The sequence below is a fragment of the Microchirus variegatus genome, assembly GCF_963457635.1.
Source record: "Microchirus variegatus genome assembly, chromosome: 2".
Classification (NCBI taxonomy): domain Eukaryota; kingdom Metazoa; phylum Chordata; class Actinopteri; order Pleuronectiformes; family Soleidae; genus Microchirus; species Microchirus variegatus.
Genome location: NC_139803.1, coordinates 31,963,417 through 31,984,671, shown reverse-complemented (window position 1 = coordinate 31,984,671; position 21,255 = coordinate 31,963,417). Strand labels below are relative to the sequence as shown.

Sequence of the window (21,255 nt, the reverse complement as noted above, 5' to 3'; positions counted from 1 at the left end):
GCTCAAAAGGGCGAGCAAAGGGTCTGAATACTTGTGGCCATGTGATAGTTCAGTTGTTTTTGTACAATTCTGTCAAAATGGGCTGCTGTGTTTACATTAATGAGGAAAAGAATCTACTTAAATGATTTTAGCAAATGGCTGCAAATTGAAAAAAATTTAAGGGGGTCTAAATACTTTCCGTAACCACTGTATATGTGTGTACTTACATGTGGTGACCCCTAGAGGACGGGAAGCCAAGAATAAGTCTACTTAAATGAGCCCAACTGTTTCCGCCACTCTTTAAATCTACACACATCTACAGTATATTTCTGTTCAACTTTAGAGACCATTTTAATTTTGGTTTAAGACAACAATTCCCATAATCCCAAGCTGCTAAACTAGCGCTGTAACAATTACATACTGTTCCTTTATTCCATCAAAAGGGTCTAAAATTAGGATTTGGAAATCATCAACAGTTTGTCTTTCAAAAGAAATGAAGTGAATTAAGGATCATAAACTGTCGTAAAATCAAAATACTCACTTCAAAAGTTCACTTCAGTCTGTGACGTTTATATTTTTGTCGATAAACACCAGCGATGAACGAGAGATGTTGGATTCCACCTGCTCTGTCACACACACTTTTCTTAATCCACTTCATATAACTTCTAACACCATCCGTCAAACACACTTTAACCATAACTTAACGGCACATTTAAAGTTTAAATCCACAGTGTAAAGTGTTTTTTGAGTGTCGGCAGAGTGATTTCACAAAAACTCTGTGGGTGAAGCGACAGCAGGAGACTCCAGGTTTCATTTAAATTGTATTTTTTATATTTTTGCATTTGTGGAACATGACTGCTCGCTGCTGGCGTGCAAATCAGAATGTATTTAAGCGTGCCATTGTTTGGTGAGAGGATATGACTCAGCCGTTGCACCTCGTCTACGCGCTCAGTAAATAATGATGAGGCACTGACACATAGTTAGTTTACATACTGCTGTTTGCACTTTACATTGCTGCCAGCAGATTTTAGCCGCTCCACAAAAGGCTCAGTTGAAAAGATTTATACCTTCTTGAGTCTACAATATGTTAAGAACGCGTTTGCCGCTTTATCTTGCTGCCATGCAGCCTGTTCTGGACGAAAACATGCGTTTGTAAACTGTTCACTTCACTGCACCAAAGTCCATAGAGAAAATCTGTGTTTTTAGCTCACGGTTGCACAGGAGCTGCTGGTCTGCTGCTGCTGCCTCGTTTGGTGAGTTAGTTTCACACTCAATAAAGTATTTCAGACCCCGAAGTCACAAAATAACACAAAATAACACATTTGAAGTCAGAGACAGCAGTGGATCAACTACTCCTGTTGTGCTGTGATGTAAAATCCCTGATTTTCTCTATGGAGTTTGGTGCAGAGATTCCAAACTTCAGTCTCCAGCAGTGAAGAACATATTCTTATGGTATCGTAGACATGAGCAGACGTATATTTTATGAGGTGGACATTTCATACCTCTCTTAACAATTTATTCTTGCTCTTTCGCACCACTCTTCTTCTACCTCACGGGGTAAAAAAAATGTGATTTTTAGATTATGATGGTGTACGACTACTGCATAATTTGTAGCCTTCGGAAAACTCTGCGAACTACGTACCTGGAAAAATACAAAAAAAAAAGAAAAAACGCATCAGAATAGTTAACGGAGGACGGATGATTCACCTGAGTCTTTCAATGCAACCCCACAGCTCTTTAAGGCAAACAATTCACTTTCTGACCAGGAGTGGATTTAAAAAAAAAAAAAAAAAAGTACATGCAGCTCATAATTCATCATTGTTCTGTTCTCTTTTTCTTTTTTTGAAGGATTTTGACATTGAGTTAAGTGGCATAACAAAATCTGATTAATAGCAGCTCTCTCCTCTCAGATTTCTGTCATTAAAAACTCAAATCTGCCGCTGATGATTGTGTTTGGCCAAAAAAAACACAAAGCTTTTTCCAGTTTGAATTTTACATTTTCAAACCCAGAATTAAATTCCTGTTCTCAAAAACACTCGTCTCTCCCTTGCTGCAATGTCAAGCAGCAGCTGAGTTCAGAATTGCAGACGGCAGTATTTTATTTGTTTTTGCCGAAAGGAATATTATTCTTACTCCCTAGTCACATGAATAACATATGTTACATATCTTTTAGGCAATTTTTCACACTGGTGGCCCAGAAAAGACTTCACGATGTGTGCGTTTTTGGAAAAATCTGAACCTCCATTATTATAAATGGGCTCTCGCTATAAAAGAAGCACTCACTTCTGGATTTTCTTTTATTTATCCACCGATGCGTACGTTTCTGAGAGCAGAAAAAGAGAAACGACTCAAGCTTTCATTTTTATTCCTAAATAATCAAATCATGAATGTTGGGTGGGAAACAATATACTGAATGTAAATATGATGGAACGGGTTGTGTTACGTCGTCTCACTCTGAATATTTCTTGTTTTTTCTGTACAGTTTCCATCAATACACATTAATAAATATAAGATGTAAGGCTCTGTAAGTTCGCAATTATTTCTCCCTACTGTTGGAAACAGACACATCGAGGAGTTGACTGCGTTTTTTTGGTGAGAAAAAAAACAAAACATGGATGCTAATGTGTCTCGGGCGAAATACCGTTAGGGAAATCTGACGATAACAGAGCTCTACACTGTGTTTTGTACAAAGTCCACAGATAATATTCCCAGCTCTTCTTTATCTGTATTGGGAATTCAGTTGTGAATGCTGAGTAAGCGATAAATAAAACCGAAAAATTATTATTATTCTTATTCTTCTTCTTCTTCTTATTATTATTATTATTATTATTATTATTATTATTATTAATAATAATAATATATTATAGTATATGCCTTACTATACTATGTTATTGTTGTATTTTAGTATTTTGGACATCTTACTATACTATGACATTCCTATAGTATTTTGGACATCTTACTATACTATGACCTTTTGGACATCTTACTATACTATGTCATTGTTGTAGTATTTTGGACATCTTAATATACTATGACATTGTTGTAGTATTTTGGACATCTTACTATACTATGACCTTTTGGACATCTTACTATACTATGTAATTGTTGTAGTATTTTGGACATCTTAATATACTATGACATTGTTGTAGTCTTTTGGACATCTTAATATACTATGACCTTTTGGACATCTTACTATACTATGTCATTCCTATAGTATTTTGGACATCTTACTATACTATGTCATTGTTGTAGTATTTTGGACATCTTAATATACAATGACATTTTGGACACCTTACTTTACTATGACATTTTAGAGTGATTTTGGACGACATGCTATACAATGTCATTTTTGTAGGACTATGAACATCTTAATATACTATGACATGTTGGACATCTTACTATACTATGACATTTTTGTAGGACCATGGACATCTATGACTATGACATTTTGGACACCTTACTATGACATTTTTGAGTGATTTTGGATGACATACTATACTATGATGTTTCAGACAGCTTACTTTACTATGACATTTTTGAAGGACTATGGACATCTTAATATACTATGACATTTTGGACGACATACTATACTATGTAAGCTGTTGGTTGTGTCTCTTTAAAAACCAAACTCTCTCATGTCTTCTAGAAAATGCCATCCTGGCCTTCGGAAACGGATCGGACGTGAAAACCGGTGCCAGTCAGCCCGGGATGTCGAGTCCGGCCACGGACAACCACATTCCTCTCCTGGCAACAACCCCCGCCCAAGCCGTCTCCATGGAAACAGAGCAGAACATTCTGCGGGCACAGATACCGACTCAGGTGAGACGAGATGGAAGCGCCGCATCAGTGTCATGTTCAATTTTTTTTTTTCCTTTCCAAACATATGGAGACGACGTCGCTTCGAGGACTGATGACTCGGCGTGTTTGTTTCAAAGTGCTGACTCGACAAGACCTGCATCATTCAAATAGTGTCGTGTGCACAGTCAGTCACACGAAAAAATAATGTTTTGAAAACTGCATTTTAAAAGAAGTATGGGTTAATATGAGGTAAGACCTTGTTGTGACTGTTATTTGTGCAGATTTAAATCACACACTGTGACAAGCTTCTGTCAGCTGATGAGGTCAACTCACCGCACAGGCAGCGCTGCTCACTAAAGACTGATCTATTGAGTGTTTATCGTGTCTTGATGTTTGTTTGAATGAACGGAGCCTTGATTCTCTAAGATTGGTTGTAAGTTTATTGATCCCTGTGGGGTCATTAAGTCTGTGCAGCAGTAAACAGATTCTGCACACGAAGCAGCGCGTCAACCAAAGACCACGTAATGAGAATAAAACACTTCAGACAATTTAAAATATCAGCAAAACATGTTTATGGCTGAGCGTCTCAGCACTTTTATTAGATATATACAGAGAGAAATCCATGGATGGCATACAATATGTTTAGGAAATGGAAAAACTGAATTCTTAAAGGGAGAGTACAAAGTTTTTGCCAAAGCCAAATACAATTTTAGCCACTTAACAAACCAGGTCATTTCACTCTTTGCCACTTTATCTTGTTGTTAAATGAAAATAACTTTGTGAACTGCTCCCTTTCCTGAACCAAAGTCCAGAGAGAAAATCAGTGTTTTTAGCTTGCAGGGCCACAGGAGCTGCTGGTCCACTGCTGCCTCGTTTGGTGTGTTGGTGTATGTAGTTCAAATCAAAATGAAGGATTTCAAACACTGGACCTGGTGAAATAATACATTTGGACTTGCTGAAGGAGGCAGCCATGGATCAACAACTCCTGTGTGTCGTGATGTAAAATCGCTGATTTTTTCCATGGACTTTGGTAAATGTTCTTTTCTTCCTTCTTGTTGGAAAAGCCTGTCAACATTTTCATCTTTTATTAAAAGCTGTTCTTCTTACTTTAACTTGGAAAAACAAACAGCAGCATCATGTGTCCACTGTCGAACACAAACACCAATATTGTAGTTGCAGTTTTTAAACCAAACCATCCTGAAGACCTTGCGTAGTTTCAGTCACACGTCTTTTATTGTTGACAATCGGTGCAAACAACCGCCACTTATTCATCGCTGCTTCATCAACAGCATAATCAGGTTCTGTAAACATCATTACTGCGGCCGCACACAACGAAGACATTAAAGTAAACATCAGCTGAACGTTTATTTTTAATGTGGACAACCTGTTGCAAATTTCAACAATCAGGAGAAATTCCTAAATAATATATTTCATTTGTTTCATGCCTGTGCTTTCTAACGGGAATCCGAAAAATTGCTGCAGATAACATAATTGACTCTCTGCCCGCCAACAGATACACTTCACAAGCTAAACTAGTAAGTAGGACACTCGCTCATTTCCAGCGGGAAAGAGGGAGAAGGAAACGACCAAAAGCCCAAATTACACATCCTCCCCTCAGGTCCTCGAACGCCTCGTCCCAAGCGTGATTGTTTCAACAGTCTGTGATGTCCTTGTGTGAGTGCTTTTCACTCACACAAAAAAAGACAGGAGACTTAAGTCAAGACTTACTTAAATCAGCAAATTAACTGTGGATCAAATCATCTTTAAGCAACATTTAGTATAGTAAGGCGTCCAGAAAGTCAAGTCATTTATGCTATGACATTTTTGAGTGATTTTGGAAGACTTACGATAGGTCACTAATAGGTGGACTGCAGTGTGGTGAGGATTTTGGACGACATATATACTATGACGTTTTAGTCAAATTAAGGACCAAAAGTTTTTTGGTTTTGTTTAAAAAAAAAGGTAACATTTTGGACGACAAAGTATAGGATGACGTTTTAGTCAAACTTAGGACCAAAAGTTTTTTGTTGTTTTTTCCAAAAAAAAGGTAACATTTTGGACGACATAGTAAAGTATGACATTTCTGTCAAATTTTGGACCAAATTTTTTTTTTCAAAAAAATTGCCCGATTTTGGACGAAATAGTCAAGTATGACATTGAGGTCGACGACATAGTATAGTATGTCGTTTTTGTCAAATTTTTGACCAATTTTTTTTTTCAAAAAATGGTCACATTATGGACAACATAGTATAGTAGGACGTACTACATAGTATAGTAAGACGTTTTTGTCAAGTTTTGGACCAAAAAAACTTTTTCAGAAAAATTGTCAGATTTTGGACGACATAGTATAGTATGACGTTTTTGTCAAATTTTGGACCAATTTTTTTTTTCAAAAAATGGTCACATTATGGACGACATAGTATAGTAGGACGTACTACATAGTATAGTATGACGTTTTTGTCAAGGTTTGGACCAAAAAAACTTTTTCAGAAAAATGGTCAGATTTTGGACGACATAGTATAGTATGATGTTTTTGTCAAATTTTGGACCAATTTTTTTTTTCAAAAAATGGTCACATTATGGACGACATAGTATAGTAGGACGTACTACATAGTATAGTATGACGTTTTTGTCAAGTTTTGGACCAAAAAAACGTTTTTCAAAAAAATGGTCAGATTTTGGACGACAGTATATATAGTATGACGTTTTTGTCAAATTTTGGACCAATTTTTTTTTTCAGAAAATTGTCACATTATGGACGACATAGTATTGTAGGACGTACTACATCGTATAGTATGACGTTTTTGTCAAGTTTTAAAAAAAATGGTCAGATTTTGGACGACATAGTATAGTATGTCGTTTTTGTCAAATTTTGGACCCATTTTTTTTTTCAAAAAATGGTCACATTATGGACGACATAGTATAGTAGGACATTTTTGTCAAGTTTTGGACCAAAAAAACGTTTTTCAAAAAAATGGTCAGATTTTGGACGACATAGTATAGTATGTCGTTTTTGTCAAATTTTGGACCAATTTTTTTTTTCAAAAAATGGTCACATTATGGACGACATAGTATAGTAGGACGTACTACATAGTATAGTATGACGTTTTTGTCAAGTTTTGGACCAGAAAAATGTTTTCAAAAAAATTGTCTAATTTTGGACGACATAGTATAGTATAACGTTTTTGTCAAATTTTGGACCAATTTTTCGTTTTTCAAAAAAATGGTCAGATTTTGGACGACATAGTATATATAGTATGTCGTTTTTGTCAAATTTTGGACCAATTTTTTTTTTCAAAAGATGGTCACATTATGGACGACATAGTATTGTAGGACGTACTACATCGTATAGTATGACCTTTTTGTCAAGTTTTGGACCAAAAAAACGTTTTTCAAAAAATTGTCTGATTTTGAACAACATAGTATTGTATGACATTTTGGTAATTTATTTTGCATAAAAGCCCTTGTTCCAACCAAGGTTCGAACCCAGCAACCCAGCTCATCTTGCTGTAAGGCAGGAGCACTAACCGCTACACCAACTGGAGATCTCACTGAGTCTTGGTGTTTTTGTCAAATTGTTTTTCCTTCCCAAAATTTTTTACATTTTGGACGACATAGTAAAGTATGACATTTCTGTCAAATTTTGGACCAAATTTTTTTTTCAATAAAATTGCCCGATTTTGGACGAAATAGTCAAGTATGACATTGAGATCGACGACATAGTATAGTATAACGTTTTGGTCACATTTGGGGGTAAAAAAATGTTTTCAAAAAAATGGTCAGATTTTGGACGACATAGTATAGTATGTCGTTTTTGTCAAATTTTGGACCAATTTCTTTTTTTCAAAAAATGGTCACATTATGGACGACATAGTATAGTAGGACGCACTACATAGTATAGTATGACGTTTTTGTCAAGTTTTGGACCAAAAAAACGTTTTTCAAAAAAATGGTCAGATTTTGGACGACATAGTATAGTATGACGTTTCTGTCAAATTTTGGACCAATTTTTTTTTTCAAAAAATGGTCACATTATGGACGACATAGTATAGTAGGACGTACTACATAGTATAGTATGACGTTTTTGTCAAGTTTTGGACCAAAAAAACGTTTTTCAAAAAAATGGTCAGATTTTGGACGACATAGTATAGTATGACTTTTTTGTCAAATTTTGGACCAATTTTTTTTTTCAAAAAATGGTCACATTATGGACGACATAGTATTGTAGGACGTATTACATAGTATAGTATGACCATTTGGTAAAGTTTTGGACCAAAAAAACGTTTTTAAAAAAAATTGTCAGATTTTGGACGACATAGTATAGTATGATGTTTTTGTCAAATTTTGGACCAATTTTTTTTTTCAAAAAATGGTCACATTATGGACGACATAGTATAGTAGGACGTACTACATCGTATAGTATGACGTTTTTGTCAAGTTTTGGACCAAAAAAACGTTTTTAAAAAAAATGGTCAGATTTTGGACGACATAGTATAGTATGTCGTTTTTGTCAAATTTTGGACCCATTTTTTTTTTCAAAAAATGGTCACATTATGGACGACATAGTATAGTAGGACGTTTTTGTCAAGTTTTGGACCAAAAAAACGTTTTTCAAAAAAATGGTCAGATTTTGGACAACATAGTATAGTATGTCGTTTTTGTCAAATTTTGGACCAATTTTTTTTTTCAAAAAATGGTCACATTATGGACGACATAGTATAGTAGGACGTACTACATAGTATAGTATGACGTTTTTGTCAAGTTTTGGACCAAAAAAACGTTTTTCAAAAAAATGGTCAGATTTTGGACGACATAGTATAGTATGTCGTTTTTGTCAAATTTTGGACCAATTTTTTTTTTCAAAAGATGGTCACATAATGGACAACATAGTATAGTAGGACGTACTACATAGTATAGTATGACGTTTTTGTCAAGTTTTGGACCAAAAAAATGTTTTCAAAAAAATTGTCTGATTTTGGACGACATAGTATAGTATGTCGTTTTTGTCAAATTTTGGACCAATTTTTTTTTTCAAAAAATGGTCACATTATGGACGACATAGTATAGTAGGACGTACTACATAGTATAGTATGACGTTTTTGTCAAGTTTTGGACCAAAAAAACGTTTTTCAAAAAAATGGTCAGATTTTGGACGACATAGTATAGTATGTCGTTTTTGTCAAATTTTGGACCAATTTTTTTTTTCAAAAAATGGTCACATTATGGACGACATAGTATTGTAGGACGTACTACATAGTATAGTATGACCTTTTGGTCAAGTTTTGGACCAAAAAAACGTTTTTAAAAAAATGGTCAGATTTTGGACGACATAGTATAGTATGTCGTTTTTGTCAAATTTTGGACCAATTTTTTTTTCAAAAAATGGTCACATTATGGACGACATAGTATTGTAGGACGTCCTACATAGTATAGTATGACGTTTTTGTCAAGTTTTGGACCAAAAAAACGTTTTTCAAAAAAATGGTCAGATTTTGGACGATATAGTATGTCGTTTTTGTCAAATTTTGGACCAATTTTTTTTTTCAAAAAATGGTCACATTATGGACGACATAGTATTGTAGGACGTACTACATAGTATAGTATGACGTTTTTGTCAAGTTTTGGACCAAAAAAACGTTTTTCAAGAAAATGGTCAGATTTTGGACGACATAGTATAGTATGTCGTTTTTGTCAAATTTTGGACCAATTTTTTTTTTCAAAAAATAGACACATTATGGACGACATAGTATAGTAGGACGTACTACATAGTATAGTATGACGTTTTTGTCAAGTTTTGGACCAAAAAAACGTTTTTAAAAAAATGGTCAGATTTTGGACGACATAGTATACTATGTCGTCCAAAATCTGACCATTTTTATGTCGTTTTTGTCAAATTTTGGACCAATTTTTTTTTTCAAAAAATGGTCACATTATGGACGACATAGTATAGTAGGACGTACTACATAGTATAGTATGACGTTTTTGTCAAGTTTTGGACCAAAAAAACGTTTTTCAAAAAAATGGTCAGATTTTGGACGACATAGTATAGTATGTCGTTTTTGTCAAATTTTGGACCAATTTTTTTTTTCAAAAAATGGTCACATTATGGACGACATAGTATAGTAGGACGTACTACATAGTATAGTATGACGTTTTTGTCAAATTTTGGACCAATTTATTTTTTTCAAAAAATGGTCACATTATGGACGACATAGTATAGTAGGACGTACTGCATAGTATAGTATGACGTTTTTGTCAAGTTTTGGACCAAAAAAACGTTTTTCAAAAAAATGGTCAGATTTTGGACGACATAGTATAGTATGACGTTTTGGTCACATTTGGGGGTAAAAAAAATGTTTTCAAAAAAATTGTCTGATTTTGGACGACATAGTATAGTATGACGTTTTTGTCAAATTTTGGACCAATTTTTTTTTTCAAAAAATGGTCACATTATGGACGACATAGTATTGTAGGACGTACTACATAGTATAGTATGACGTTTTTGTCAAGTTTTGGACCAAAAAAACGTTTTTCAAAAAAATGGTCAGATTTTGGACGACATAGTATAGTATGACGTTTTTGTCAAATTTTGGACCAATTTTTTTTTTCAAAAAATGGTCACATTATGGACGACATAGTATAGTAGGACGTACTACATAGTATAGTATGACGTTTTTGTCAAGTTTTGGACCAAAAAAACGTTTTTCAAAAAAATGGTCAGATTTTGGACGACATAGTATAGTATGTCGTTTTTGTCAAATTTTGGACCAATTTTTTTTTTCAAAAGATGGTCACATTATGGACGACATAGTATAGTAGGACGTACTACATAGTATAGTATGACGTTTTTGTCAAGTTTTGGACCAAAAAAACGTTTTTCAAAAAAATGGTCAGATTTTGGACGACATAGTATAGTATGTCGTTTTTGTCAAATTTTGGACCAATTTTTTTTTCCAAAAGATGGTCACATTATGGACGACATAGTATAGTAGGACGTACTACATAGTATAGTATGACGTTTTTGTCAAGTTTTGGACCAAAAAAACGTTTTTAAAAAAAATGGTCAGATTTTGGACGACATAGTATAGTATGTCGTTTTTGTCAAATTTTGGACCAATTTATTTTTTTCAAAAAATGGTCACATTATGGACGACATAGTATAGTAGGACGTACTGCATAGTATAGTATGACGTTTTTGTCAAGTTTTGGACCAAAAAAACGTTTTTCAAAAAAATGGTCAGATTTTGGACGACATAGTATAGTATGACGTTTTGGTCACATTTTGGGGTAAAAAAAAAGTTAATAAAAAATTGTCTGATTTTAAACAACATAGTATTGTATGACATTTTGGTAATTTATTTTGCATAAAAGCCCTTGTTCCAACCAAGGTTCGAACCCATCAACCCAGCTCATTTTGGCAGAGCACTAACCGCTACACCAACTGGAGATCTCACTGAGTCTTGGTGTTTTTGTCAAATTGTTTTTCCTTCCCAAAATTTTTTACATTTTGGACGACATAGTAAAGTATGACATTTCTGTCAAATTTTGGACCAAATTTTTTTTTCAATAAAATTGCCCGATTTTGGACGAAATAGTCAAGTATGACATTGAGATCGACGACATAGTATAGTATGACGTTTTGGTCACATTTGGGGGTAAAAAAAATGTTTTCAAAAAAATTGTCTGATTTTGGACGACATAGTATAGTATGACGTTTTTGTCAAATTTTGGACCAATTTTTTTTTTCAAAAAATGGTCACATTATGGACGACATAGTATTGTAGGACGTACTACATAGTATAGTATGACGTTTTTGTCAAGTTTTGGACCAAAAAAACGTTTTTCAAAAAAATGGTCAGATTTTGGACGACATAGTATAGTATGACGTTTTTGTCAAATTTTGGACCAATTTTTTTTTTCAAAAAATGGTCACATTATGGACGACATAGTATAGTAGGACGTACTACATAGTATAGTATGACGTTTTTGTCAAGTTTTGGACCAAAAAAACGTTTTTCAAAAAAATGGTCAGATTTTGGACGACATAGTATAGTATGTCGTTTTTGTCAAATTTTGGACCAATTTTTTTTTTCAAAAGATGGTCACATTATGGACGACATAGTATAGTAGGACGTACTACATAGTATAGTATGACGTTTTTGTCAAGTTTTGGACCAAAAAAACGTTTTTAAAAAAAATGGTCAGATTTTGGACGACATAGTATAGTATGTCGTTTTTGTCAAATTTTGGACCAATTTATTTTTTTCAAAAAATGGTCACATCATGGACGACATAGTATAGTAGGACGTACTGCATAGTATAGTATGACGTTTTTGTCAAGTTTTGGACCAAAAAAACGTTTTTCAAAAAAATGGTCAGATTTTGGACGACATAGTATAGTATGACGTTTTGGTCACATTTTGGGGTAAAAAAAAGTTAATAAAAAATTGTCTGATTTTGAACAACATAGTATTGTATGACATTTTGGTAATTTATTTTGCATAAAAGCCCTTGTTACAACCAAGGTTCGAACCCAGCAACCCAGCTCATCTTGCTGTAAGGCAGGAGCACTAACCGCTACACCAACTGGAGATCTCACTGAGTGTTGGTGTTTTTGTCAAATAGTTTTTCCTTCCCAAAAATTTTTACATTTTGGACGACATAGTGAAGTATGACATTTCTGTCAAATTTTGGACCAAATTTTTTTTTCAATAAAATTGCCCGATTTTGGACGAAATAGTCAAGTATGACATTGAGATCGACGACATAGTATAGTATGACGTTTTGGTCACATTTGGGGGTAAAAAAATGTTTTCAAAAAAATTGTCTGATTTTGGACGACAGTATAGTATGACGTTTTTGTCAAATTTTGGACCAATTTTTTTTTTCAAAAAATGGTCACATTATGGACGACATAGTATAGTAGGACGTACTACATAGTATAGTATGACGTTTTTGTCAAGTTTTGGACCAAAAAAACGTTTTTCAAAAAAATGGTCAGATTTTGGACGACATAGTATAGTATGTCGTTTTTGTCAAATTTTGGACCAATTTTTTTTTTCAAAAGATGGTCACATTATGGACGACATAGTATAGTAGGACGTACTACATAGTATAGTATGACGTTTTTGTCAAGTTTTGGACCAAAAAAACGTTTTTCAAAAAAATGGTCAGATTTTGGACGACATAGTATAGTATGTCGTTTTTGTCAAATTTTGGACCAATTTTTTTTTTCAAAAAATGGTCACATTATGGACGACATAGTATAGTAGGACGTACTACATAGTATAGTATGACGTTTTTGTCAAGTTTTGGACCAAAAAAAGTTTTTCAAAAAAATGGTCAGATTTTGGACGACATAGTATAGTATGTCGTTTTTGTCAAATTTTGGACCAATTTTTTTTTTCAAAAAATGGTCACATTATGGACGACATAGTATTGTAGGACGTACTACATAGTATAGTATGACGTTTTTGTCAAGTTTTGGACCAAAAAAACGTTTTTCAAAAAAATGGTCAGATTTTAGACGACATAGTATAGTATGACGTTTTGGTCACATTTTGGGGTAAAAAAAAGTTAATAAAAAATTGTCTGATTTTAAACAACATAGTATTGTATGACATTTTGGTAATTTATTTTGCATAAAAGCCCTTGGAACAACCAAGGTTCGAACCCAGCAACCCAGCTCATTTTGCTGTAAGGCAGAGCACTAACCGCTACACAAACTGGAGATCTCACTAAGTCTTGGTGTTTTTGTCAAATTGTTTTTCCTTCCCAAAAATTTTTACATTTTGGACGACATAGTAAAGTATGACATTTCTGTCAAATTTTGGACCAAATTTTTTTTTCAATAAAATTGCCCGATTTTGGACGAAATAATCAAGTATGACATTGAGATCGACGACATAGTATAGTATGACGTTTTGGTCACATTTGGGGGTAAAAAAAATGTTTTCAAAAAAATTGTCTGATTTTGGACGACATAGTATAGTATGTCGTTTTTGTCAAATTTTGGACCAATTTTTTTTTTCAAAAAATGGTCACATTATGGACGACATAGTATAGTAGGACGTACTACATAGTATAGTATGACGTTTTGTCAAGTTTTGGACCAAAAAAACGTTTTTCAAAAAAATGGTCAGATTTTGGACGACATAGTATAGTATGTCGTTTTTGTCAAATTTTGGACCAATTTTTTTTTTCAAAAAATTGTCACATTATGGACGACATAGTATAGTAGGACGTACTACATAGTATAGTATGACGTTTTTGTCAAGTTTTGGACCAAAAAAACGTTTTTCAAAAAAATGGTCAGATTTTGGACGACACAGTATAGTATGACGTTTTGGTCACATTTTGGGGTAAAAAAAAGTTAATAAAAAATTGTCTGATTTTAAACAACATAGTATAGTATGACATTTTGGTAATTTATTTTGCATAAAAGCCCTTGGAACAACCAAGGTTCGAACCCAGCAACCCAGCTCATTTTGCTGTAAGGCAGAGCACTAACCGCTACACAAACTGGAGATCTCACTAAGTCTTGGTGTTTTTGTCAAATTGTTTTTCCTTCCCAAAATTTTTTACATTTTGGACGACATAGTAAAGTATGACATTTCTGTCAAATTTTGGACCAAATTTTTTTTTCAAAAAATGGTCACATTATGGACGACATAGTATAGTAGGACGTACTACATAGTATAGTATGACGTTTTGTCAAGTTTTGGACCAAAAAAACGTTTTTCAAAAAAATGGTCAGATTTTGGACGACATAGTATAGTATGACGTTTTTGTCAAATTTTGGACCAATTTTTTTTTTCAAAAAATGGTCACATTATGGACGACATAGTATAGTAGGACGTACTACATAGTATAGTATGACGTTTTGTCAAGTTTTGGACCAAAAAAACGTTTTTCAAAAAAATGGTCAGATTTTGGACGACATAGTATAGTATGACGTTTTGGTCACATTTGGGGGTAAAAAAAATGTTTTCAAAAAAATTGTCTGATTTTGGACGACATAGTATAGTATGTCGTTTTTGTCAAATTTTGGACCAATTTTTTTTTTCAAAAAATGGTCACATTATGGACGACATAGTATAGTAGGACGTACTACATAGTATAGTATGACGTTTTGTCAAGTTTTGGACCAAAAAAACGTTTTTCAAAAAAATGGTCAGATTTTGGACGACAGTATAGTATGACGTTTTTGTCAAATTTTGGACCAATTTTTTTTTTCAAAAAATGGTCACATTATGGACGACATAGTATTGTAGGACGTACTACATAGTATAGTATGACGTTTTTGTCAAGTTTTGGACCAAAAAAACGTTTTTTAAAAAAATGGTCAGATTTTGGACGACATAGTACAGTATGTCGTTTTTGTCAAATTTTGGACCAATTTTTTTTTTCAAAAAATGGTCACATTATGGACGACATAGTATAGTAGGACGTACTACATAGTATAGTATGACGTTTTTGTCAAGTTTTGGACCAAAAAAACGTTTTTCAAAAAAATGGTCAGATTTTGGACGACATAGTATAGTATGACGTTTTGGTCACATTTTGGGGTAAAAAAAAGTTAATAAAAAATTGTCTGATTTTGAACAATATAGTATTGTATGACATTTTGGTCAATTTTTTTGCATAAAAGCCCTTGTTCCAGCCAAGGTTCGAACCCAGCAACCCAGCTCTTCTTGCTGTAAAGGCAGGAGCACTAACTGCTACACCAACTGGAGATCTCACCGAGTCTTGGTGTTTTTGTCAAATTGTTTTTCCTTCTCAAAAATTGTTACACATTTTGGACGACATAGTAAAGTATGACATTTCTGTCAAATTTTGGACCAAATTTTTTTTCAATAAAATTGCCCGATTTTGGACGAAATAGTCAAGTATGACATTGAGGTCGACGACATAGTATAGTATGACGATTTGGTCGGATTTTGGGGTAAAAAAATTTTTTCAAAAAAATTGTCTGATTTTGGACGACATAGTATATAGTATGACGTTTTTGTCAAATTTTTGACCAAATTTTTTTCTTCAGAAAAATTGTCAGATTTTGGACAAAATAGTCTAGTATAACATTGAGGTAGACGACATAGTATAGTATGACGTTTTTGTCAAATTTTAGACGACATAGTATAGTTTGTTTTTGTCCATTTTTGGACCCAATTATTGTTTTGAAAAACATTGTCCAATTTTGGATGACATAGTATAGTATGATGTTTTTGTAAAATTTTGGAGAAAAAAAAGAAAAGGTCAAATTTTGGATGATAGTTAGTATGTAAGACCAATTTTGGACCCAGATTTATTTTTATTTTTTTTAATTGTCCATTTTTGGACTACATAGTATAGTATAAAGTTTTTGTCAAATTTTGGACTACATAGTATAGTATAAAGTTTTTGCTCAATTTTGGACATCATTAGAATGTCGTTCAAAATTTCAGAAAAACGTCATAGTTTAGGATGTCGATATTTTTGTACGATTTTTTGGACATTTTAAGTTTTTTAAGTGATGCTGTAATTTTGCAGTTTTGATTTGGCTGTCCTGTGACACGAACCAATATTTTTTCATGTTTGCTCTTATTGTACTTGATGTTCTTGTGAGTTTTTGAAATCCTACTTTACTATCACTTATTAACAAACAATGTTGTTTTTCATGTCTTCTCCATTAAGCTTTTGACAAACCTTTTTTCATTGTTAAAGTTTTACTATATTTCAAAGATTTTGAGTCCAAGTGTCAAGTTTATCCTGAACTGTGGATATGGAAAATGTGATGTGTCATTACCTCTACACAGTGAAATAGGAGACTGATGGACTGTCTGTTCCCACACAGGTAAACGAGAACGACAGATTGTGGGGCGACGATGGAGACTCCACTCTTCCATCTCCAGGCCTGTCGGACTGTGGGGACCAGCCCGTCCAACTGTCTGTCCTTCTAGGCCTCGGCTGGTTCCTGTGCTCCCTGCTGCTCCTGTCTGATTAATAAGGCCTCGCTCACCTGGCCTCCACTGACAAAACTCCAGACCTGGGGGGGGGGGGGGGGGGAGAGGGGAGAGAGAGATAGTGCAAGAGAGACATTTGTATGTGTCAAATGAATGGACGGAGGGAGGGTGAGACTTTGTCCTGCTCCGTCTCCATCACAAAAATCACAGTTTATCACTTTTTGTGGAACATGACTCAAATCAGATGTGTTGTGTTGTGCAGAATATCACCAGAGAGAAAGAGGGTGTGGCCACTGTACCACATCAGGGAGGAGCTAAACAACCAGGAAGTACACACCCCATCACCCAACCCAACACAAACTCTGACAGACTCTTTCCTCCCTTCACCCTTCTCAACGTCCACAGCACAGTGAAAAAAACACACAGGACCCGAATGTGTACAGTGAAGAGACACTGACTATACAAAAGTTATATATATATATAAATATACATATATATAAAAAAGCCCCCCCAAAAAATACTTTTTGTCCTTGAACATTCCTCAATGTGAAAGAAAAATATTAAATGTTAAGACTTTTCTGTCTGATGACGTGTGACAGCGTGTTATATGAGATTTAAGGTGGTTAAGGTGAATGTGTCCACATGCAACACTTTATTTTGACGCCACATCCTTTTTTTTTTTTCTTAATTTCCGACACCTAACGGAAGCACATTTGTGTTGACTCGAATTGCGGTGGACTTCTGGATGTTTATTGTTGTGTTTTAAGTCGCAATTTTGAAGAACTGATTTCCAAATATATACAGAGCAAAACAAAAAAAAATCTGATTGAAATTTTACTAAACGTCTGTAAATGTGTCTTTTTTCTTCTTTTCTTTCAAATAAGCCTTAATGGAATTGGAATAGGTTATAATATGTCAGACTGGTTCATACCACTCATGACCATTCACTCCTCATTCAGCTTTAAGTGTGAAGGCTGGACAAATGTGTTCTGTTTTTCAACAAAATGTAAAAAAATTGTTTTGGTGGGGAAGCAACAAAAGAGGAAGACTCGTTTCTATTTTTTAACATATGTGTGGACTTTGCTGCAGATAAAAAAAACACATAACACATTTGTGACCAATCATGATTTACGGTCGTTGGAAAGTGACTCGTGTTGGAGCGCCACCTGCTGGGACGATGAAGGACTTACAAACACAAACTGTAAAAAAGCACATAGCTCTGCCTCAAAGAGCGGACATTCATGTGGACCTTTGGTGAAGTCGTGACAACATACAGTCTATGTGATTTAAGCACAAACGCAGACGCAAACCTTCTTCACGTTGGACCTAATGAAGCTAACACGCTATAAGCTAATGGTGTCGCCATAACAATAACAGCACAAGGGTTGGTAGGACATTTTCCTGCCAAGTTCAATGACAAGAAGGGAAAAAAACACTGATTTCAATGTATGAAGTTGTAAAAGCGCTGAGTCACTGCACAGGATTTTATCACTCAACTCTTAACAGTGTCGCTACGTGCAGGTCGTCTGATAGTATTTGCCCTGGTGTTGCGATGATGTCACAGCTCAAAGAGGAAAAAAAGGCGATTGGATTTTTATTTGTACTGCTCACAACATTAAAGTCATTTTTCTCTTGGACTCTCATGGTTTTTACTCTGTGTTACAGCACGTTTCAGGAGCTACGGCAAAAACCATCGTCTTTTTGTAACGTCAATTTTGTAAGTGTAAATTTGGCTGCTTTGTACAATTTTAGCCGTATAGGATTTACCGTACGAGGGAGGGAATCGATTTGAGAGTGTTTCTTGTCTGGAAAAAGATAAGAAGTCCACATGACTGTCTGTACTGTGATCTGAAGATCAACCACAGTGTCTAATAATAAAAAATAGTAAGTATAAAAAGTTAGAAATCACACCTCTGTGCGTGGCAAGATACAGAGGCCACGTGAGATTCGAGTGAGAAAACTTTATTTTGAAAAAAAATTTATTATTCTAATTTTAATGAAGTTGTCCTTTCAAACCTTCAGCTCAGAATATCACTTGGTGATAAAAGTGTTTCATACCGTCATACCTCTCATCTTCACAGATCCTCTCGTCTCCCATCAGGACGTCGTCTCACCAGCTGAGCTCTGCATCTCGGTTCGTCCCGTGATTTATCAGTCTCTGGGTGTGGCGTTGCCGCCGCCGCCGCCGCCGCCACGTCCTCTGGAGCTGGGCGTGAGGTGACTGCGACGAAGCGGCAGAATCCTAGATGTGCGGTGACACGTGTCACTCCCTGCAAATAGAGATAACGCTGTCAATGGAGGAGAATTCTGAGCAGATCTCGAGCGAGAAGGAACTTTTTTTTTCCTGATGTGACCTTTGACCTGATCTTGTGTTTCAGAGAAAAATGCAATATTTTATTTTTGATATAATTATATAATATAACTACATAATCAATATGACGTCTATATAATTTTTTATTTTTTTAAGTACTAATAAAAAAAAATTGACAGAGACGGTCAATGACTCTGGCATCAAAACTTTCCAGAGCACAAACTTGTGCAATCCAAAACTTAAATAAATGAGACCCCTGGTGTAAACAAAGCTGCAGCCAATTTGAATTTCTTCTCGCCTCAGGCTTCGGCGCAAGGGGCTCTGCTGCTGGAAAACTGCGCCAACACTTGGGACTTTCACAAATTACCAAAAAAAAAAAAAGGCACCTGACTTAGTTTTACAAACTGCAGATTAGCAGTTTTTGGCCCCGAGAAGGGACGTTTAGGCCGCCATCCCTGTGACAAAGTGACTGGAGCTACCTGTGTGCCACCTGTGCGCTGCATATGGCGACTGTAATTGGTGCCATTCTCCACGTTACGGGTCATCAGCTATGTGGGACAGACGGCCTGCTGTCCCACATACTGTAGCTGCTGCTGCTACAGGCTGATAAAAGGCTCAGAAACTGACCACCGCCAACACAACAACAAGAACCAGCACAGAACATGTAGGTTTCTTCACCTTTCCTGACCCGTGTCAATCAATAAAAAAAAATATTGATCAGGTCTCAGTGGCACAGAGAAGAAAAAACTGCGAGAAAATCGGATTATTCCTTGAAATAAACTGTCATTTATGTCTTGATCCGGAAAATGAAACCAATGTGGAAGTTCTGGAGGCTTGCATTCTCTAAAATGACCAACAGGGGGCAAGTGTATTAGAAAAATAGCCAACTTCTCTAATGATTTATAACATCATAAAGATTTGATGATCTTAGTCACTCGTTTCTGGTCTTCTTCAACACAACAATTTAGAAAAGTTGGTCCTCAAGTTCTTCCACATTAACCTTCTTTCCAATTCCAGCGTTTTACTTCCATATATTATATCAAATAACACAGAATCAGGATCGGGTTTACAATAAAAAATACATTTGAATATAAATATAAACAAGAATCTGTGCAGTATCCAAGACGTGTAATATGTAGAAGACGTGCAACAGTGAGGTAAAATGAAGTTATGATCATTTATCTAACACACAGTATATCGATTAAAAGTAGCTGGTTTACCTATTTTAAACAATGCGGCAGTAAAAGCAGCCAGTTTTATGGACAAATGACCTTTTAGCACTGTTTATATTGTGTATTATGCGGCGCCTGCTTGTCATATTTAGAGAGTTTCCTCTATAAAAACAAGTCTGGGAGACGCTGGACGACGTTGTTAAAGGTTTGTTTACAAGGTGGATGAAAGTATACGTGGACCTTCAAAACTCAACTTCGTGTTATGACGAGAAGAATGTGTTTTTTTATGACTTTGCAGAAAATGAACATGGACATAAAATCCGAGCAGATCAATCAGCAGTAAACGTCTCCGTCTCTGCTGCTGCAGTGTCCACCACTGCGTCCTCCTGAGACACTCGAGGTAAAACTCTCACAGTCGACAACTGTGAACGGCTTGACCTCAACAAAGTGTGTAAATGTTGAGTTGGATTACCTCGGTTTACGGCGGCTAATGATCGTCTGTGAAACCAGGCGTCCTGATGAAGAGGAAAAGAGATTTTCTTTGAGTGTAAATACAGATCATATATTATCAATAATTACCAGTAAGTATACAATCAACAGTTTAAACCTGATACAAACTATTAAGAATAACTCTAAATCTTAAAATATAGACCTAAAATAAAACAGTTTTTTGTTTAAATTGTTACTTAATTTAATATTTTTACATTAATCAATTGTTTTCTAATGCAGTGATAGATAGATAGATAGATAGATAGATAGATAGATAGATAGATAGACTTTATTGATCCAAAACTGGGAAAATGTTGTTAATAATGCATATTATTAATTGATCTGCCAAATATTATTATAATAACAATAATTAAATCAAAAATGTTTTGCTAAAAAAAGTTTGCAATTTTGTAATTTAGTTTAAATGTCAGAAAATTGCCAGTATTAAGCTTCAACAAGCAGAAAATCACCCAGTTTAAGAAGATTAACATCAAACTAAGAGTTGACATTTTATTAAATAAATTACTCAAATAATTCCTAAAATAATTGCAACTGCAACTGAAAG

At 34.8% G+C, this 21,255-nt stretch overlaps 1 protein-coding gene across 1 annotated transcript in view; it reads left to right on the top strand.

Annotated features, from left to right (window-relative positions):
- The window catches only part of gfra4a (GDNF family receptor alpha 4a), a gene marked incomplete at both ends in the record, with an annotated part of 148,262 nt that extends 131,503 nt beyond the window's left edge, over positions 1–16,759 (top strand). The window contains 2 exons of the mRNA XM_083910306.1: positions 3,626–3,798; positions 16,610–16,759. Of these exons, the coding sequence (XP_083766432.1) occupies positions 3,626–3,798; positions 16,610–16,759 (323 nt within the window). The remainder of the gene's footprint in view (positions 1–3,625; positions 3,799–16,609) is intronic.
- Positions 16,760–21,255: the final 4,496 nt, after the last annotated feature.